The 19,310-nt window shown below is 31.6% G+C and overlaps 1 protein-coding gene across 3 annotated transcripts in view; it reads left to right on the plus strand.

The window, feature by feature from the left end:
• LOC124362609 (diacylglycerol kinase theta) overlaps positions 1 to 19,310 on the plus strand; it is an 86,347-nt gene that overhangs the window by 34,843 nt on the left and 32,194 nt on the right. For all 3 annotated transcript variants that reach the window (XM_046817261.1, XM_046817263.1, XM_046817262.1), the window contains exons 2-5: positions 157 to 236; positions 8,339 to 8,441; positions 11,244 to 11,464; positions 12,437 to 12,593. In XM_046817261.1, coding sequence (XP_046673217.1) covers positions 157 to 236; positions 8,339 to 8,441; positions 11,244 to 11,464; positions 12,437 to 12,593 — 561 coding nt within the window. The remainder of the gene's footprint in view (positions 1 to 156; positions 237 to 8,338; positions 8,442 to 11,243; positions 11,465 to 12,436; positions 12,594 to 19,310) is intronic.

Below are 19,310 nucleotides of genomic sequence, written 5' to 3' on the forward strand. Positions count from 1 at the left end.
TGTATTGTACGTTTACAGTATAATAAAATATGGGTGTTGTGTACTGCTTCAGAAAGCACTAACAAAAATGGTAAATTTTTAGTACTAAATGGTAAATGGACATCCATTATTAAATGTAGTATTAAAAGTGATTAAATGGTATTTCGTTTGTTTCAGTATGCAACTTCGTAGTGCATGACCGCTGCCTCAAGACCGTTGTCTCACCATGTTCCAGCATTGCAGCAAGTCTCATAAAGGTGATCAGTACATAAAAAATCATTCTTTATAGAAGTAAAAGTAAAGTAAAGATGTATTTTTTACCAGGCAATGTTAGGGCTAAGAAGCTTTCTCTAACACTTAAAACTGTTTTTCATGAAGTTTCAGCACTATATATTCCAAATGAGCCGTTTCGATATAGATTTATACAAATATAAATAAGTACACTACATGATGGAAGACACAGAATTTTATAGGAAAACAAGTCACTCTACAACATGATGAGTAGAAAGATGTGGAAGATAGATGTAGGCACATCTGTAAACCTTACCAAATCCAAGCATTTTTGGACACCTACAGAGCAACTCATAATATATATTTCCTCTGCATAGTTTTGATTGCTACATCTGTCTATGTCCCTTTATGAGACCATGGTGGCTTTGTACCAAGGATCTGTGAAGTATCTGACAAATGGCTTGGTACAAAATCAGACTATCCATTTAACAAGGCACAAGTTTCTCCTCATTTTGAAATGACTGCTTGGAACCAGAATATCAATATAGTTCATGATATACCTTAACTTTGCATGTCCTAAAGAATGAAGAAGAATACAATTTTAAATTAAAAGTAATTACAACAGTAAGGAGATATCCATCTTATATTTTCTACATTTCACCTGACCTACTCGGAGACTAATATAGAAAATTCATCATTAATAAATTAACTCACTTATCCATATTGCATATGCGTGCGTGCATGTGCGTGCATTATCTATAAAAAATTAAAGAATAACACTGTTATGTAGTAACAATATAGTCAATCATAATATTTTTGTATTTCGATTTTAAACCTCTCAATTTATTAAAATGAAGAGGGCAATGGCGCTGTGTAGCATGTACAACGGTTATCGCAAGATAACCGGATCAAGCAACATCGAGCGTGGCTGCTGCTTGGATGGGTGACCGCTGAGCAATCCTGTCCTTGCAAGCAGCCTGCCTGCCCGGCAATTGGTGGTGGTTCGGAAGTCATCTTTAAGCCGTTTGTCCCCAAGAGGGCTTCTTAGCCCTAACTTCACCTGGTAAAATAAGACCTCTTTACTTTACTTTTACTTTTATTTATTTATTCATTAAACAAATATATATATAGTATTTAATATATATATATATATATATATATATATATATATATATATATATATATATATATATATATATTAAATACTGTCTTATTGTACAAGGTTGGTGATATTGATTGATATAATTATAAATTGGCATATTTAGAATTTACTTTACCAAAGATTGTTTTAAAACTTTTATTGATTGTAAAACTCATCAATTAAATGAACTAAATTACTAACTAAAAAAGTAAGTTTTATGGAATCTTTACTTTTATTTTTCATTATTTATTCTATTTAATCTGATACAATTAGATAAAAGTTTAACTTTAATATATCTATTTGTGTGTGTAAAACTGGATATTACGGTTAGTAAGTGTGACTTCATTTTGATTCATGGTATTAGAAGAGTTAATTAGAGAATTATGTTTTCTAAATAATAAAACACAATATAACTGCAATTTGTGTATATATTTATACTGTACATAAACTGTCAACATTTCTAAGACCTTGTTTACATGTTGATCCATAAAGATAAATTCCATATCTTATGTAAGAGTGTGTAAAGCATAATAAATTACTTTCAATGCTGTTTGCTTGGTTACATTCTGCTCAAAGCAAATTCCTTAGCTTGTTACAGGGAATGCTTGATGCTTGTGTACATATATCATCGGATTAGCAAATCTTGGTAATTTATTATTAAGTGTATATAGAATAGTCAGCTAAAGGGTTCAGTATTATGCCAAGAGATCCAGCAAGCCACTTCAGCCTAGTAAGTATACTTCTGCACAGTTATTATAAAGACAATTATGTGAAGAAGTCTTCTCTATTTAGGTTCATTTGAGACCTAAAGAGTTAAAGGAAAATAATGTATGTATTTGTAAAGTCCAGGAACCTAGGGCCATTTTGTACTGTATAAGCAAACTAAGTTTATTTTTAATGAAACCCATAGAGAAATTTACCATAAGAAAGAAGTGGATTGTCAACCATGCTAGTTTTTGAGAGTGTTAATATGAAAAGTTGTGTAAAACATGAAGTGATCAGTTTTTTGTCAGAAAATTTCTTGGGAAATAAGTATAAGTTAATACCTTTGATATAGTTTTATTTTTAGCCACACCAAAAGTACGAGTAGTTTAGCTGAAAATCGATCTTTTGAAATGCCTCTGTTAATTTTACAAACATTAGGTCATCAGTTCCTGTACTGAACATGTTCTCTTAAATTGAAGGTCACATTAGAGGTTTAACTCAATTTAGTATCAATTTTGTTTTTGTAAATTAACTTTTTTAAAGTTTTTTGGAGTCTTTAAATGCTTGTCTGCAATTTGTATGTCTTGTGAATGCAATGGTATCATCAGTATAAATAAAAAATAGGCTTTCTTGAAAGGGCGGCCCAAGGGCAATCCTGCCCTATTTTTCAAGAAATACTCGAGGAATTCTGAGATACCACTATTTTGCAATAGTTTAATTTTCTATGGATCAGACATTGATAGAGTAGTCTGAAGAGTAAAAACGTATAAAACTCTTGATAGACTTCTTATCTGGACGAATTGACAAATCTATGGACTAAATAATGCTCTAAAATATATTTATATGATTCTTTCCAAAACATTGAAGACAAGATCATCTTGGAACATTACATAACTTAAAAAATTCTCTTACATTAATTCTTTTAAACAATTTCATACTAGGTTGAATTGAGTTAGGATAGATTATACTCAGCAAATAAGAAAATCCCTGACCAGACAATGTGGAGAAGAATCCCTGACTTCATACAGAATGAGAAATTAAAATATTGGCCTACCTCAAACATAATGCTGTAGTCAATTGGGAAGAGAATCCCTGACTTCATACAGAATAAAAATTCAAATATTGGTCTACCTCAAATATAATGCTTTAGTCAATTGGGAGGATAATCCCTGACTTCATACAGAATAAGAAATTAAAATATTGGCCTACCTCAAACATAATGCTGTAGTCAGTTGGGAAGCGAATCCCTGACTTCATACAGAATAAAAATTCAAATATTGGCCTACCTCAAATATAATGCTTTAGTCAATTGGGAGGATAATCCCTGACTTCATACAGAATAAGAAATTAAAATATTGGCCTACCTCAAACATAATGCTTTAGTCAATTGGGAGGATAATCTCTGGCTTCATACAGAATAAGAAATTAAAATATTGGCCTACCTCAAACATAATGCTGTAGTCAATTGGGAAGAGAATCCCTGACTTCATACAGAATAAAAATTCAAATATTGGCCTACCTCAAATATAATGCTTTAGTCAATTGGGAGGATAATCCCTGACTTCATACAGAATAAGAAATTAAAATATTTGGCCGGTACTTTGGGATTATACCGACCACACCAGTATGAAGAACACAAAAATAGAAATTTATAGAAACAAACATGATAGAACGAAAAAACAACTCTTCAATTACAAAATTACAAACTTACAAGCATTTCCAGGTATTGTGATCGGTATTGTTGTCGCTGTTATCTTATCTTTCTCGAGAATCCTGATTACGGCAGGCCGCGCGGCATCACGTGATTTGCACGGTACATCATTGCCTTTCCATTACAATTCAATTTATATTTCTGATTAGCCCCTCTAGAATTTGATATTTTACTGATAGGTACTATCTCGAGGGATGTTTTTCTTTCGTCGACATCAGCGCGGGGCAGCACCGAAGGTGCTGCCGAAGCCCGCGCTGATGGCCGGAGGCACTCGCATTTTGGGTGGCGGAATGTGATCAAGAATAAAAACAAGTTTTGAGTGTTTTTTTAATAAAAAGTTTAGTTTGGTAAATGTTTGTTTTTGTTGAATTTTTGTGTTTGGAGAAATGTAGAGGTAAAACACGGAAGTACAACAAAGCGATGCACCAGCTGAACGGGCGGCGAGACTCTGCAATCACGTTATCTACTAGACGCTCGACTTTGACCTCTGTCTGAGGATGGGGAGGTGTTTGCGATAAGACAATTCCTGTTTTATATTGACGAAATATTGTTCTACGCTAATCTAGTAATCAGTAGAAACGAAATGTGAAATAACGATTCATGTCTGGGTGTGGTCGGTATAATCCCAAAGTACCTATTGGCCTACCTCAAACATAATGCTGTAGTCAATTGGGAAGAGAATCCCTGACTTCATACAGAATAAAAATTCAAATATTGGCCTACCTCAAATATAATGCTTTAGTCAATTGGGAGATAATCCCTGACTTCATACAGAATAAGAAATTAAAATATTGGCCTACCTCAAACATAATGCTGTAGTCAATTGGGAGGATAATCCCTGACTTCATACATAATAAAAAATTAAAATATTGGTCTACCTCAAACATAATGCTGTAGTCAATTGGGAGGAGAATCCGACTTCATACAGAATAAAAATTCAAATATTGGCCTACCTCAAATATAATGCTTTAGTCAATTGGGAGGATAATCCCTGACTTCATACAGAATAAGAAATTAAAATATACCTGAAACATAATGTTTTACACGATGGGGAAGAGAATCCCTGATATCATACAGAATAAGAAATGGATATAAGGTTACAGCTTCCCAAGATCAAATTGGTGGCATCTGCGAGCTCTCAGTGACTATAGATTGACCACATAACAAGTATTTCAAATATGAGTCATGATTGAACAATGAACCAGATGTTGAAAGTCTTGAAACATGTTTGGATTTCCCATAATTCTATGTCCAAACAATAAGCGTGTAAAAGTGTTACAAGTTAAACATTTTTACTGTGGACTTTGTTGTTTATTATAATTAAGGTAGCTGCCATTGTAACTAGCTCAACGTCCATTACTTCAATCATGACAAAGATATGAGAAAATAGTAGTACAACATTTCATTACAATCGAGTTGTAACACTTTCTAAAAAAGTATTGTACAAGACAAGTTAGTAAATATGTGAGTGTATTAAACAGTATTAGAGATAAACTCATTGGCAGAACCTCAATTCCTCTCATATACAACAAACTCAATAGCACTGATTTCTTAATTATATCCTATAGAAATAATTTGTTGTAGTAAATTTACAAGCATATAAGAATGAGAAAATTATTATTTAATTATTTCAAAACTGAAGTGACCAGATGAGAAGCATCATCTTAAAACAACATGGTTATTAACTCTATAACAATTAAGAGGCGATAAAAGATATTAAGTAATTTTTTGTTTTCCTGAAAAACTGACCTACGTAAAAGGGAACTTTAAATAGAGTTTAATGCACAAAGTTGTAGATAAAATGTCATAACTTTTATTTTCAGTGTAACATTTACTGGACAATAATCAATTGTAACTTCGTTCTTTCCTCTTTAGGAATATGTTCATATTTTTCTTTGTTCAATACTTTAGCACTAACAAATGATAAGATTGTGTCAGCTGATTGCTAAATTGTTGATTAAACAGGATAAGTGCGAATAAAATATGGTTGCCATAACTGAAGAACATTCAAAAACAAATTATTATGTTGTCTTATGAGCTGTTGAAATGTGTATGATTAAATATAAAAGGATGGCATTTATAGAAAAATAGTCTGTCACTACTTAATGATTTAAAATGATATTTATGAATTGACACTTAAATGAAGTATAGTTATTTCCCACAAGCTCTGCACTCACTCCATTTCTGCAGCAGAATATCCCATGTGCACTGTTAAACATTCTTGTTCAATTGATGTCAAACAGGTATATCATCAGTCAAATATCTGTATTTGTACTTTGTTCAGTTATATCTCTGTATAAAAGGCAAAGTCCGTATTCACTAACTGATAATTCTTCAACTTCCTGATGGCTCAGAAAGTTTAAATTTAGCACACATATACTTCTTAGATTGAATAAAAAAGAAAAGCATATCATTTTTATGAATGTCAAACATTCATACAAGTGGTAAATAAGGTTGCAACTCCTAGGAGAACTATATTTTTGAATTTCAACTACCAGATGTTCTAGAAGTATGAAATTTTACACTTGGCTATATGCCTTATGCTTTCAAAAGACACATTAGAAATTTTATAAATATCAACTACCCATAGGGGTCAAGTAGCCCTGCAACCTCTTAGAAGAACTCATTTTGTCCCAACTTCCGAACGTCTTCGTAAGTTGAAATTTGTACCCAGCAGGGATCACTTCTGGCTGGTTTATACCTACCAGTTGAACCCACCACTGGGCACAGCAAAAACCGATGTGCCACTTCAATCTGGGCAACCTTATGGATGCCCAGTAGTGGCACATCACTAACCGCAAATGTTAAGATTCTGGGGTTCATGGGCAATTCGATAGGTCTAGTCTACTGTGGAAGATGACTGTTGGAGTTGGTGGGGTTTGTTCCCTTACCTCAGAGGTTCTTGTTAACCTCAACAAGGGTGTGCCACCCCCTGCCTACTTTGACTGGAGAGGCTGGTTCAGAGCTGGCCACTCCTTCTTCTGGGATGACTTTGAGATGTAGTGCCCTAATTCTTCCTCATGGATCTCGATAGGAGGCGGCCCCTACTCCCTAACCTTACCTATCCTGAATATCCTATCACTCCGGAAGCAGTGCAAAGGTTCTTACATGACTAAATGCAATGTATAAGCTCCTTGTCCTAAGAGAACAAAAAAAAAAGTTGAAATTTGACACATGACATGTCTTATGCTCTCATAGAAATTAAAGCATTCTCATGAAAATTTACTATCAACAGGGTTGAAATTGGGTTATGGGGCTAACAGACATGTATTTATAACTTCAGTGCCCATTGATTGACTTAGGTTATAATTGGATGTCCGTTATACGGTATTATAGTACTATAATAAAATGCAATTCACATCAAAATAAATGTAATAGAATAATAATTCAATGCCTAGACCGAAGCATAACTTTTGATAAACAAAATTTGTATAAATGCCATGAAAGTTCAAAATTTATCTCAAAAATGTTATCGCGACCCGTAATTTGTTTTTTACTATTTTCAAACCAAAATACTATAAAAACAAAGTAACAACTAAATTACATACAGTTATCAATGTACATTTTTCTATACAGGTAAATAACCCATTAAGAGTTAAAACTATGATACATAATTTAAGTGGAGATGTAAAGGGAATTGCTTCTCCTAAAATACATTTATCAATCATTCTTATACACTCTGTTTTAAGTAAAGTTGTTAAACATTAATTTGTTAGAGTGAAGGTTGGAAATTTAAAACGTTGCCTGGCAGAGAGGGGAGCCAGGCTGTGAACTTTCTCTTGACCCGTGGGGTCTGTTATCAATGCAGTCCCTGCTCTGCCCAGACTTGCAGCTGTAGGTCATCACTCACTATTACTCATTATTACTCCAGTCAGTACATGGGTAGCTCTTCTCTCACCACAATTTGCCTACATATATTTTTTACTTAGCGCATTTCAATTTGCTTCTCCTGTTCTTGTGTATATACATTTTCTTGATCAGGGCAACAAGGCAAATTCAACTATGCAGCATTGGAAATTTTTCAAACCAGTTGTGTTCCTATAAGTGCAAAACCTGTAATAAGAGCCAGTTGTAATTTTGCTTGACCTGTGATTCTTTCAACCACGAACATTGGAATAATACCTGTATGTACCTAACAATTTCCAACTTTTGTATGAAAGTATTCATAGAACTCCATCATAAGTGTTTTCATTAATAAAACACCAGGAATAACATTAATAAAATTGTATGTGAAGCTAGTTTGATATAAACTTAAAATTTTAAGACAAGTCACTGAGAAACTCAGTATTTACAAGAATGTGCATCAAAATGAGAGTATTACAAAATCAATAGTTGGAAGCAAACTGAAAGCTCAAAAGTCACGTTGTTAATGACATAACAGTAGTTAAAGTGAGGCAAAACTAGAGTGTCTAGCGGCAAGTGTTGACCAATCTCAGGAGTGTGAATATCTGAAATGCATACATTTGTCGGTCATACAGTCATAAAAATAAAAAAGATTAATGATTTTCTTGTTCATGGTAGTTATTTTATTGGAAATTCAGAAGTACTAATGTATCTGGGTTGTGTTACAGAACCCCGTAGCCCACTGTTGGTCAGAACAAAGTCAACACAAGCGCAAATTTTGCAATGTCTGCCGCAAGAGACTTGAGGACAGTCTGGCCACTCATTGTGAAAGTAAGTATTACCCCTTCAGTTGACAAATTCTGGCACATATTTTCCTAGTAGTTTTATACAATAAGAATTTAATTTTGATCGAAAGATATAATCTATTAAGATCTTATCCTAGATTAGAGACAAGAGTACTTACTATTCTGGTTTGTAGGTATAGATAACAGTTCTTTTGGCACTACAGCTCTGGAGAGCCCTGAACACTGACACCAAATGCCTCCACACATTCTAGTACTAATAATTCTCCACACTCCCAGCTTTCTCAAATTGTCCTCAACATTGTCCAGACATCTCTTCCTAGGTCAACCTTTCTCCCTTCTTTTACTTGGATTGTTTATGAAAGTTTTCTTTACAGCACATGCACATAGGAAACCTATCGTAACCTACTTGCTTTTATAACTAGGACAATGTCTGAATTGTTAAATAACAAACTCATTATTTTGTTTTATTCTTCATCCCCCTATTTCATTATTCACTGGTCCATAAATCTTTCTTTACCATCTCTTCTTCTTTTAACAGTAAAATTCCAAGTCTCTTTTCCATATCTCACTCAGAAATGAATGATGCAAAATAGCAATGGAAATGCTTTAGAGCAAAAATAGAATATGTTTCTTAGAGTCATTCTTTCTTGAATTTCTCTATACTGTTGCTTTCTATAATCAGGGTACCTAATATTTGAAGTCTCTACTGTTGTATTGGGCTCTTTCTGTTCTAACGTAATATTTTGATTTTCTATAGTTCTCTTCTCATCTTAATACAAATAATTATTTAGTTTTTTTCATTTATTTTAGATAAGTTTTCCTTGCTTCCCTATCCATAACATCAAATATATTAGGCATTTCTGTTTTTGCCTCAATCCCCAGGCGTTAATGGAGAACTGACTCATGAATTGTACCTAGCTTTAAGTTAAATAATGCCTTAATTCTCTTCTGATTTCGTTGACCTGTAACAGCTCCCCATGTATCTTCACTTTGCCCTTAGGATATTGAAGTGTACATTTTACTTCGTAAACAAGTTTCTTTGCTATTCCCAGTTTAGTTACTTCTCAAAAATTGTATCTGTGTTAATGCTACAGTAATGCCTTCTTTAAGTCTATTAAAACCATGTCAAGCTGCAAACTTTTCTACAATTGGTTTTACCATAAAAGTTTGCTACTTATGAGCCATACTGGTAGTTTCCTAATACTGTTTCTCCTTGCCAGGACCCTTGCGAGACCTTGTGCACAACCCTCAGAAGTAATTTTCACTCAAAGTCTGTCATTTTCCTTGTTAATGGGAGTTATTATTCCCAGTGACCATTGCTTAGTCTACTTTTTTCTTCATGAAATGCTCACTAATCTTCTTTTTTTCTGTAATCCTCGAATCTTTCTTGCTTCATTTCTATACTCAACTACCTGGTAGCACTCTTCTATATCTAATTACTGCTCTCTCTTATATCCTTTCCAAGCATAATTTTTCAACTTTCTATGACTACTCTCTGTAGCATGTTCCACCCGTGGTCAATGTTTTTCAGCTGTTGCTGCCATTCTTTCTTCAGTTCCAATTTGCCTCTACAGTGCTCTCTCATGACAGTCCTCATTTAATTCTTAATGTTTGTTCTTTCCTCAGTATCAATCCTTTGCTCACACTTAATCTTTATCAGAAAATGATCAGAATCACTAGTCCACTCTGTGAGTACTCCCTTATATAATGTAAAATGCTTGTTAAATGATGTGCCTGTATATTAAGGGGCAAATTCTATGTGACTTATTGTTCTTCCATAATGGGACCTATTATAACTTTTCTTTGCAACCAAGCATTGATTACTTAGTAAGTAAGAAGGAGTTCTTACTTATTACAAAATCTTCCGTGCTCAAACCATTATCTTTATGTAAACTCACCTTTTTGATAACATTTCCGAATTTCTCCTTTCTTTTTTCCTTAGCATTCAGATACCCTAATATAAACTTAAAATTATGTCAACGCACCACTTCAGCATTATTCTAATCCAAGTCCAGGTCTTCTTTTATCTCATAATCCACTTCTTCTGTTGGTGCATACACACTTAAGAGATGTAAACTGTTTTAAAAGTTTCAACATGCACATTTTCTCTTTTGCAGGATCAAAGTTTTAGAACAGCTTCCTATATAAATTGTTAGTTTTGAGCTTCTTTGTCGTTGACTTTTTTTCTATCTCTTAAAATGAACATGGCTCCAGATTCCAGGGTTCAAGTCTGTAACATCATCGGGTTCCAGATGCTGCATTAAGAGGAAGGTGAACTGGAGCTAAACTCTGCATTCATAGCATCATTCCATGCTACATTCATTCATAATGCATGCTCTCCCTGACTCATCAATTATAAAACATAATGAACTTAATAAAAAAGCATTATTTCCAATGTATATCATATGCTTCTTTGTGTGCATATATATACATATATATATATCCTTTAATATTTCGGCTATACCGTTCTCAAAAAGGTATAATAAAAAATAATAACAACACAGCAAATTTTGTAAATAATAACTTTTGTAAATTTTGTTTGCTGTGTTGTTATTATTTTTTATTATACCTTTTTGAAAACGGCATAGCCGAAATATTAAAGGATATATATAATTTCAATAAACATTAAATCACAAAAAGTACTTGTTCCGCCGGGACTCAAACCCGGATCTCTCACTTGCCGGGTGAATGTGCTACCATTACACCACAGAGCCCTCACTTCTTACGATTTAATTATGATGTATTTGGCCGTATCTGTTGTTGTTCAGCGAGTGCTTAACTAGTTACAATTCATACAATATTGCTAATTAATGTGTTATATTTACAGTTTGTGAGTACTTTGTGCACGGGGAATGCCAGGACTTTGCAGTAGCCGACTGCAAGGAGAATGCCACTTACATCCCAGGCAAGGAGCTGTCACTTGTGCATCATCAGCATCACTGGCGTGAAGGCAACCTGCCGAGCAACTCCAAGTGTGCCGTCTGCAAGAAGGCTTGCTGGTCGGCCGAGTGCTTGGCAAGTTACCGATGCGAGTGGTGTGGCATCACGGTTAGTCATCACCTGATAACTAATATTCACGTATAATCAGTTTATTTTTTATTAGACTGTCAATGAATTTCTATATTCATGTAGATATAAATTAAAAATTTATTTTATTGGTAGTTGGAAAGAATAAAAATTCTTTTGTACAGAACATCACGGATGCTTTAATATTAATGGTAAAAGAAAGTGTTACATAAACAAATATGATTGGTTATTAATAGTAAAGTTTATGATGTAGATTAAATAATCATGAACCAGTATTGTAACTTTCTCTGGAAAGTAAATAATGTACTACACAGTTAAAATAAACAGTTTTTTGGTATGTTTCAAAATTTTGGCTGGTTTAAAACTTTGTCACCAAATTTCACAAACTTGGCTTAAACCATAAATCTTATGAGAAAATTAAAATAGACAGAATGACTCAGCTGGATAGTCTACATCAACAATCACCCTCTATCCTCTGGCTCTTCAACGTTTGTTTCAAATTAATGAATGCTTAACTCAGTTTTTCTCACTGTATACCTGTGGATCTTCCTATAGTGGTCTTCTTTTCCTAGTTTTTTATGTTGTACTTGTCTTCTCCAAGCTCCAAATTGGCAAGTGTCTGACTCAGTCTTCTCTCACTATATATTTGGGTCTCTCTAATATATTCTTTTTCTCTTATCTCTTAAAAAAATAACATTTTTTTAATAACAAATTATAAGAATAATATTATATATACTTACATGTAAGTCTGAATCATATCACACTGAAATAGTGCATCATTATGAGCTACCACTGACTCGCATCGCATTGTGAGAAATAATTATCAAATTTGGCAATGCAATAAATGTGTAATTATTTTGTAAATATGAATTAGATATAAATATTACTTGGGAAAATGTTCCATGTTGTGAACATATTTATGATTTAGTTTTTAAAAAGTAACATTTAAATATTTTGATGTTGGCTAAATAAAATGGTATTGTATGATTGTAGAGTCATACAGCTTGTCATCGGAGTATTATTAGTGATTGCAAGTTTGGTAACCTGGAACCCATCTACCTGCCGCCTCATGCCGTCAGCATTCCCCGCACCGAAGTGCCCATGGAAGCAATCATCGGAGTTCAAGTTCGCCGCAAGGAAACCATGTCACGTAAGTTCTATATCGCACATCTACTTTTTATACATTTTGTTTTGTTTGGCATTCTAATAATTTATTTTATTAAAAATTAAAGGAAAAAAGGGTAAGATCATGTTGGATGTATATAAAAAAATTTCTCAGAATTATTTTTATTCGTACTTAACATGTTTTAAAATTGAATTATTAAATTAATTGTTCTGATATATGAGATTGAACAATAGTAACAATAACACAGAGTTCCCTTTTATTGGTTTTAACAGTATAATTATGTTGGTGCAGTAAAAAATTAAATGAATTTAACAGCTGAGCTTTACTAAAATTGTTTATGATTATGCTGGAGTGTACAGTTCAAGTATTAAGTTATAATTTGAAATAACATTTTTTTTAGTGGATTTGAGTTTTATTTTTTCTGTGTAAAAGATGACCTACCACTTTATTGTGTTTAACCCTGGAACTAGCAATCAACATTATAATGTAGATCTGAATCGATTTATGAGTGACAATCGACGTAATGATCTGACACGCACATGTTTTGACAGGTCATATAGTACATAAATCATCACTACCACCATTATTTATATACCATTCCAAACTATAAGGAATGGTATATATATGATGAATTCAATGATGAAATTTGATGAAATGATGAAATGGAATGGTCAACTATAATGATGAATTCAATGATGAAATTTTTTTGCTGTTTTGGTAATAGTGATGTCACAGTCACGTCATAAGATAAGCCAGAAAGATCGTTTTCATCTAGTCAGTTTGAAAATGAGTTATATATCATGTGTATGGTTTATTATATTAGTTTATAGCTTTGTTTAAAACTATACTAGGCTAAATTTTGATATATTATGTAAACATTTAGTGTACAAATTATATTTTTTTGCTAACTTTTGGAAATAATCGTACTCATAGTAACAAATTTAGGTATGTACATCCCACCACTTTTCAAAAATAAAAATATTTAGAAATTGGTTATTATTTATTTATTGTTTTTGTAGTGCACATAATTCTCTAAACATTGGTATATTTTGGAAATGTTTAGTGTAAAAATTATATTTTTTTCTAATTTTTGAAAATAATTATACCTTTAGTAATAAATTTAGCCTTTCATGTAATATTTGTGATTTTTACAATATATTTAATGTTTCTTCAAGAGAACCTGGATACTATTATATATTTTCTAAAACTAAATAAAATGAAGAATACATTGGCTATCTCAGATTCTTATATTTATTATATTATCACACTTTACCATGTGTAGACCACCACTTTACAAATTTTTTAGCGTAGCCTTTTTTGTTGGTTTATGTATATAGTGTTAGTATACCATAATTATCTCCACATTTTCCTGAAAAAAATAATTTACTACTACATATAGATTTCTAGTAAAAATTAATTTGTCCAACATTTTAGAAGTACCATTACAAAACAATCAAAAATGGCTGCGTTCTGAGAACAAAATTACTGCCAGTTTCAGAGTTAAACAAGAATATAAAAGTGATATGTTGACATAAAAGAATTGTGGGCTTTTTAGTGCAGCAGAGAAACAATAAAACAAGTTGTGTACTACTTAATTCCTTATCTCATTTATTTATACCTTATAAATAAATTACAATATAACTCCATTTATAGCTTGACATACATCAAAGCAATGCTTGTCCTTCAACCCAAACTTTTATTACTACAATTATTTTTTCAAGCGACTGCTGTCATGTGACCTTGTGGTAAAGAGTGTTGTGATAGTGATTTGATGACTTCTTTAATTGTTGCAATAGTGACTACCATGGTTGTCATGGCTTTTAGGCTCTCACAATTTGACTGTCTGCTGTATTCTGACTGCTATGATTCTAACCTTTGTGAAAATGACTGATGTGATGGTTATAACTGTGACTGTCATTGTTGTTAATTTAAATGTATGATATTGATTACATAATAGTGATAGTAATTGTTACAATAGCAATTCTCATTATTGTGATTGTCATATTAGTGACTGTGCTTGTGACTGCTATGATTCTAACCTCTGAGATAATGATTGTTGTGATTGTTATGGCTGTGACTGTCATTGTTGTTTTAAGTGTATGATATTGATTATATAATAGTGATAGTGATTGCACGATAGCAATTCTCATGATTGTGATTGTCATAGTAGTTACTGTGATTGTGACTGCTATGTTTGAGTTTGTCACAGCCTATATTTTCATTCTTTAATATAAGTGCATTAATGTCCTATGTTCTTATTATACTGCATACTATTAGGAATCGAGAGTCAACTTGCATTGTATAAGCATACAACCTGATTTTTCTTGAAATCAATAGAGTAGATGAAGTGAATTTCTCCTAAAAAATAAATAAATTATCGGCTAATCAATCAATCAAAACTAATTTTGGTTGAAGTCTAAATTGGAGGGTGTTGATAGGGTTTAAAATATCAAATGATGACTTTTTCTCAGATCATAAGTTTCTTAGCTTTATATACTGTCAGACACACAAATAATAGTTGTATCACAAAGTTTAAAACATGTTGCTTATTTCAGATTACTCCTTAAGCCTGGGACTAGTTGTTAAAGTTACCTAGTAGTAGTAGTTGCTTCAGAAACCTTATACATGACCTTTTTCTATTATGTTTTCACATGCATAAAATAATTAAATCATATAATTCAGAAAGATTTTAAAGTACACTTTGTAAGGAATTATTTGAATTTTTACGCATTACACCATTAAATATGTTTTGTATAAGCCTGAAATAATTTTGCCCACCAGAAGACTAATTAAAAGTCCTTCTAAGTTTCTTTAAAGCAAAGACAACAAATAAAGGTGATCTGGAAAAAACTTGTCATTTTAACTATAACAAATGTAATCATAAAAGACATAAATAGAAGTGCTATAAATCAATATCTTTGTGCATACATTTAGAACTGGGATGAATATTGAGTGCCAATTAAAAGTTATTAAAGTATTGGAAGTAATTGTAATTATTGAAACAAAGTTGTGGTGAAATTATTTTTGTGTTTATTAATATATAGATAGGGTTGAACTTTTTAGTTTAGCCAAGTTAAAAGGTCAGTTAATATTCAAATAATATTTATTTTCAAAAGCTCAGTCTTTTTAATTTTAGAATGTATTGATGGTACGGAATTTTGTTTTTTGGTTTACTTAAAAATATTAGCACAATATGGCACTAATTAAAATGATCAAGGAACTGGTGAAATTAATCAAAGAACATGTCATCAAATTGGATTGTATACATTACAACGTATCAACTGCTGGAACATTTTTTTATCAGAGAATTAAAAGTGGTGTGTTAAAAACTTATCATATTTAATATTCTCAACAAAACTCCCAAAAATCTCTTTTAAAAATGTTAGATTTCAGGACATAAAGAATATAAATTAACTGGTATCCAAAACCTAACAGGAATCTTTGACACATGTAAAATTTTAATTAATGAGGTGATTTTCAGTAGAGTTATGTTATGTCCACTAACTATAAAGAAATATTTGAGCTTGTATTTACTTCAAATAAATCATTCTATATTTAAAAAACACATTTTTGAATAATATAATTTATTTAGCAATCACTCAAAATATCAGATATCTATATAGTTTTCATCTGAAACTTTATTTAATTTGATTGTTGGCTTTTGTAGTCGTTTCTATTTATTTTGACAGTTTAGTTCATGTTAATAATTTGTTCAATAGTAATTTTATTTTTTTCTCTATCAATTTTTATTTACCTGTTTTTGGATTGAACTGTCTTTTGTGCACTGCAGACTCTAGTTCTTGACTCATGAAAACTCAAGAGTTAGTTGGTCGTAACCTGCATGAACCTGTTGTACTCACCTCACTTAAAGCTCTAGCTAGCATGATTTGAGTTGATGATCATATTATTTCATTAAATATACTATTATTGCATTTTTAATATCAGGCTTTACATTTTCAGTCTATATTTTTTAATACTGCGAATAAATCTTATTCCTAATTTAAGTTTGGAATTGTATTATTATTTAAAGTAGAACTGTGATTTTTATTTTAGCTGTTTCCTAAAATCAACTGGTTAGCAGTGACCGTAGATACTGGTTTTTATACAGCAGTGTAATTAAATTTCCAATAAACTCTGAACTAAGTTGGCAAGTACATTTTTCATATTAATGAGAACGTCCATTCAATGTGAACGTTTTATTACTGCAATTTAACAGATAATAGTTTGTAAATTCTAATATTGGAAATGTTGCAAATATTGTACAGTCAGTTAATTGGGTTATTAAGTTGGTAATTTATTACAATGTAGACTTCCTATTTAAATATAACTAAACAAATCAAATTATTCTTAATGTAATTTAGCCTAACAAAATGTCTGAACACGAGGATGAGTTTTAGAGCTTACTTCACTTGTATCAAAGTTTTAGAAGAATGAATTGGTTAAAAAATACATGTTAGGGTAGGTGATAGAACCCTCTCCCATATAAATAAAAAATTATTCAAACCGCCTCCCTTCTGAGTGGATAAAATCTGCAATCTGTATTTGGCTTTGTTGTTAATTTCCTGCATTATGCTGTTATCTAGTCCATTTCTTAGTATTTATATAAAATCTCCATTAGACCTACCGTAATTTGTCATTATTTCTGTATGTCATGCATAGTTGCAAGTGAATATTAATGTGTGTTTTTAGTTATATAAATATTCTATGTGAGATTGATGTTTTAAACTTGATCTTTCTTATCGTTTATAATTTTCATAACCAATACAACAATTATTTTTATTTAAAAAAATAATAATTTATATTTCTAAATAATAATAATTTTTATTTTGTGATAAGTACGTTTTCTTGTTTAGTCTGTTTTACAAGATTTAAAGCTATCTACAGAATATGTACATAATTTTAAACAGTTGCCTGAAATATAAGCCAAAAGTGCCTTTACAATTTGAGCACATGAAATGCCCTAGAAATACATCTGTCAGGAGCATAATGGCATGCACAATACACTTGGGAAAAGTTTAAGATCTAGGAGTCAATATATAAATAAATCCATTAAACACTGTGGATAGCAATTGGAGTAGATTATATTGAGGCGTAAACTCCCATCTCATGTAAGTCGTTGTAGTGGACGTGTTAAATAATATTAGCTACTAATTCATTATTTTTGGATATTTTTTATATTAATTTATTCTCTACATCCATTGTTATTGCCACTTTGACTGTGACAGATGGAGTAGTGCACCATACAGTGTAACTGGAGTCAGAACCACTCAGTATGTAATCATTTAATGTGTTAATTTTGAAATCTAAAATTTCAATAATTTCCCAGTTTTGTGCAATTTTGAAAAATATTACAGATGTAAACTTTTATGTTAATATACACTAAACTAATCACTATATTTAGGACACACCAACCAATACTTAAAACTTTATTTTTGTGAGCCCTTACGATAGCCTTTTGAGATGTGTCTGACGAATGACTTGCTATCGAAAGGCCTCATAAAAATAAAAGTTTAGTATTGGTTGATGTGTTCTAAATGTAGTGATTAAATTAATAATAGCCAATATAAGCTCCGTTTTCAACATTATACACTAAATGCTTATTGACTATTAGTATTAAAGGTAACCACAATCACAAGTATCTGTTTCTCTGTTGTTTCTTGAAAAGAAATAGGGTTTTATAGTTTATAGCTAAAATATATATATATATATATATTCTTTTACTAGTAAAGATGTCTGTCTTTGTGCATTCCTTTTCATATTTTGTGTTTTTGAATGGTCTTTAAAGCGTTTTAAGAAAGCCAAGTCACTGTAGATCAACCAGAGTGGGATCTCTCAAACTAAGTCAATCACTATCACACGGCACTGTTCTAAGTGTGAGCAGAGGCTTCTGTTAACATAGCACTGCTTTTTTATCAGTTATTTTCATTTTATTTTCCCTGCTTTTGTTTGCTTTATGTGGGCATGTCATTGAGTTTGCATTGTTTTTGCCAGTTTTTCTTGTGTGATGCCTCATTTGCCTGAATGCTGCCACTCATGCCTCCCACTCTTCTCACTTTTTTATACGGTAAGCGTTTTATTTTACCTGGATTCCGATTCTTGAGCAAGTACTGTAGGACCTATTATTTTAATGATCAATATTTAATAAAATTAAAGGAGGATAGAAGCAAGTGAAATATATTTTCAATTGTATAAATACTGTGTATTATTGTATTTTACGTCATGGTTTTCAAATTAATTATTTAGTGATTATTGCTATGATTTTATTCTTACAATACAAAACTAGTAACATTATTAATACTAGTAATATTTTACCTACCTAATATTTCTGTTCTAGATCAATTTAAATGATCTAATGATAAATGACCTATTTATTTTTCTAATTCTGTCAAATATGTTTTTCCAATTTGTCATTCTGAAATTTCTCTGTATAAAACCCTCATTTACCGTCCTAAGAGCCTTCTATTGCCAATAAATTCAGTATTGCAAACTATTGGCTCGGAATAGATTCATGAACCTATGAAACCAATTTCAAGAGTAAATTAAATTTGAGGTGATTTTAAAGTAAACAGAATAAATTTCTAGTCTTAATAAATTAATATAATTTGTCCAATACTATTTTCTTTCTTTTAATTTCTTTGATCAAAGTATTGTGCTGAAAGTAGTGATGCATTAGTCATACCCTTCTGATTAAGTTGAATTATATTACCAAATATTACTCATGAATGTTATACAAATACCAAT

The sequence above is a fragment of the Homalodisca vitripennis genome, chromosome 5 (genome assembly GCF_021130785.1).
Source record: "Homalodisca vitripennis isolate AUS2020 chromosome 5, UT_GWSS_2.1, whole genome shotgun sequence".
Lineage (NCBI taxonomy): Eukaryota > Metazoa > Arthropoda > Insecta > Hemiptera > Cicadellidae > Homalodisca > Homalodisca vitripennis.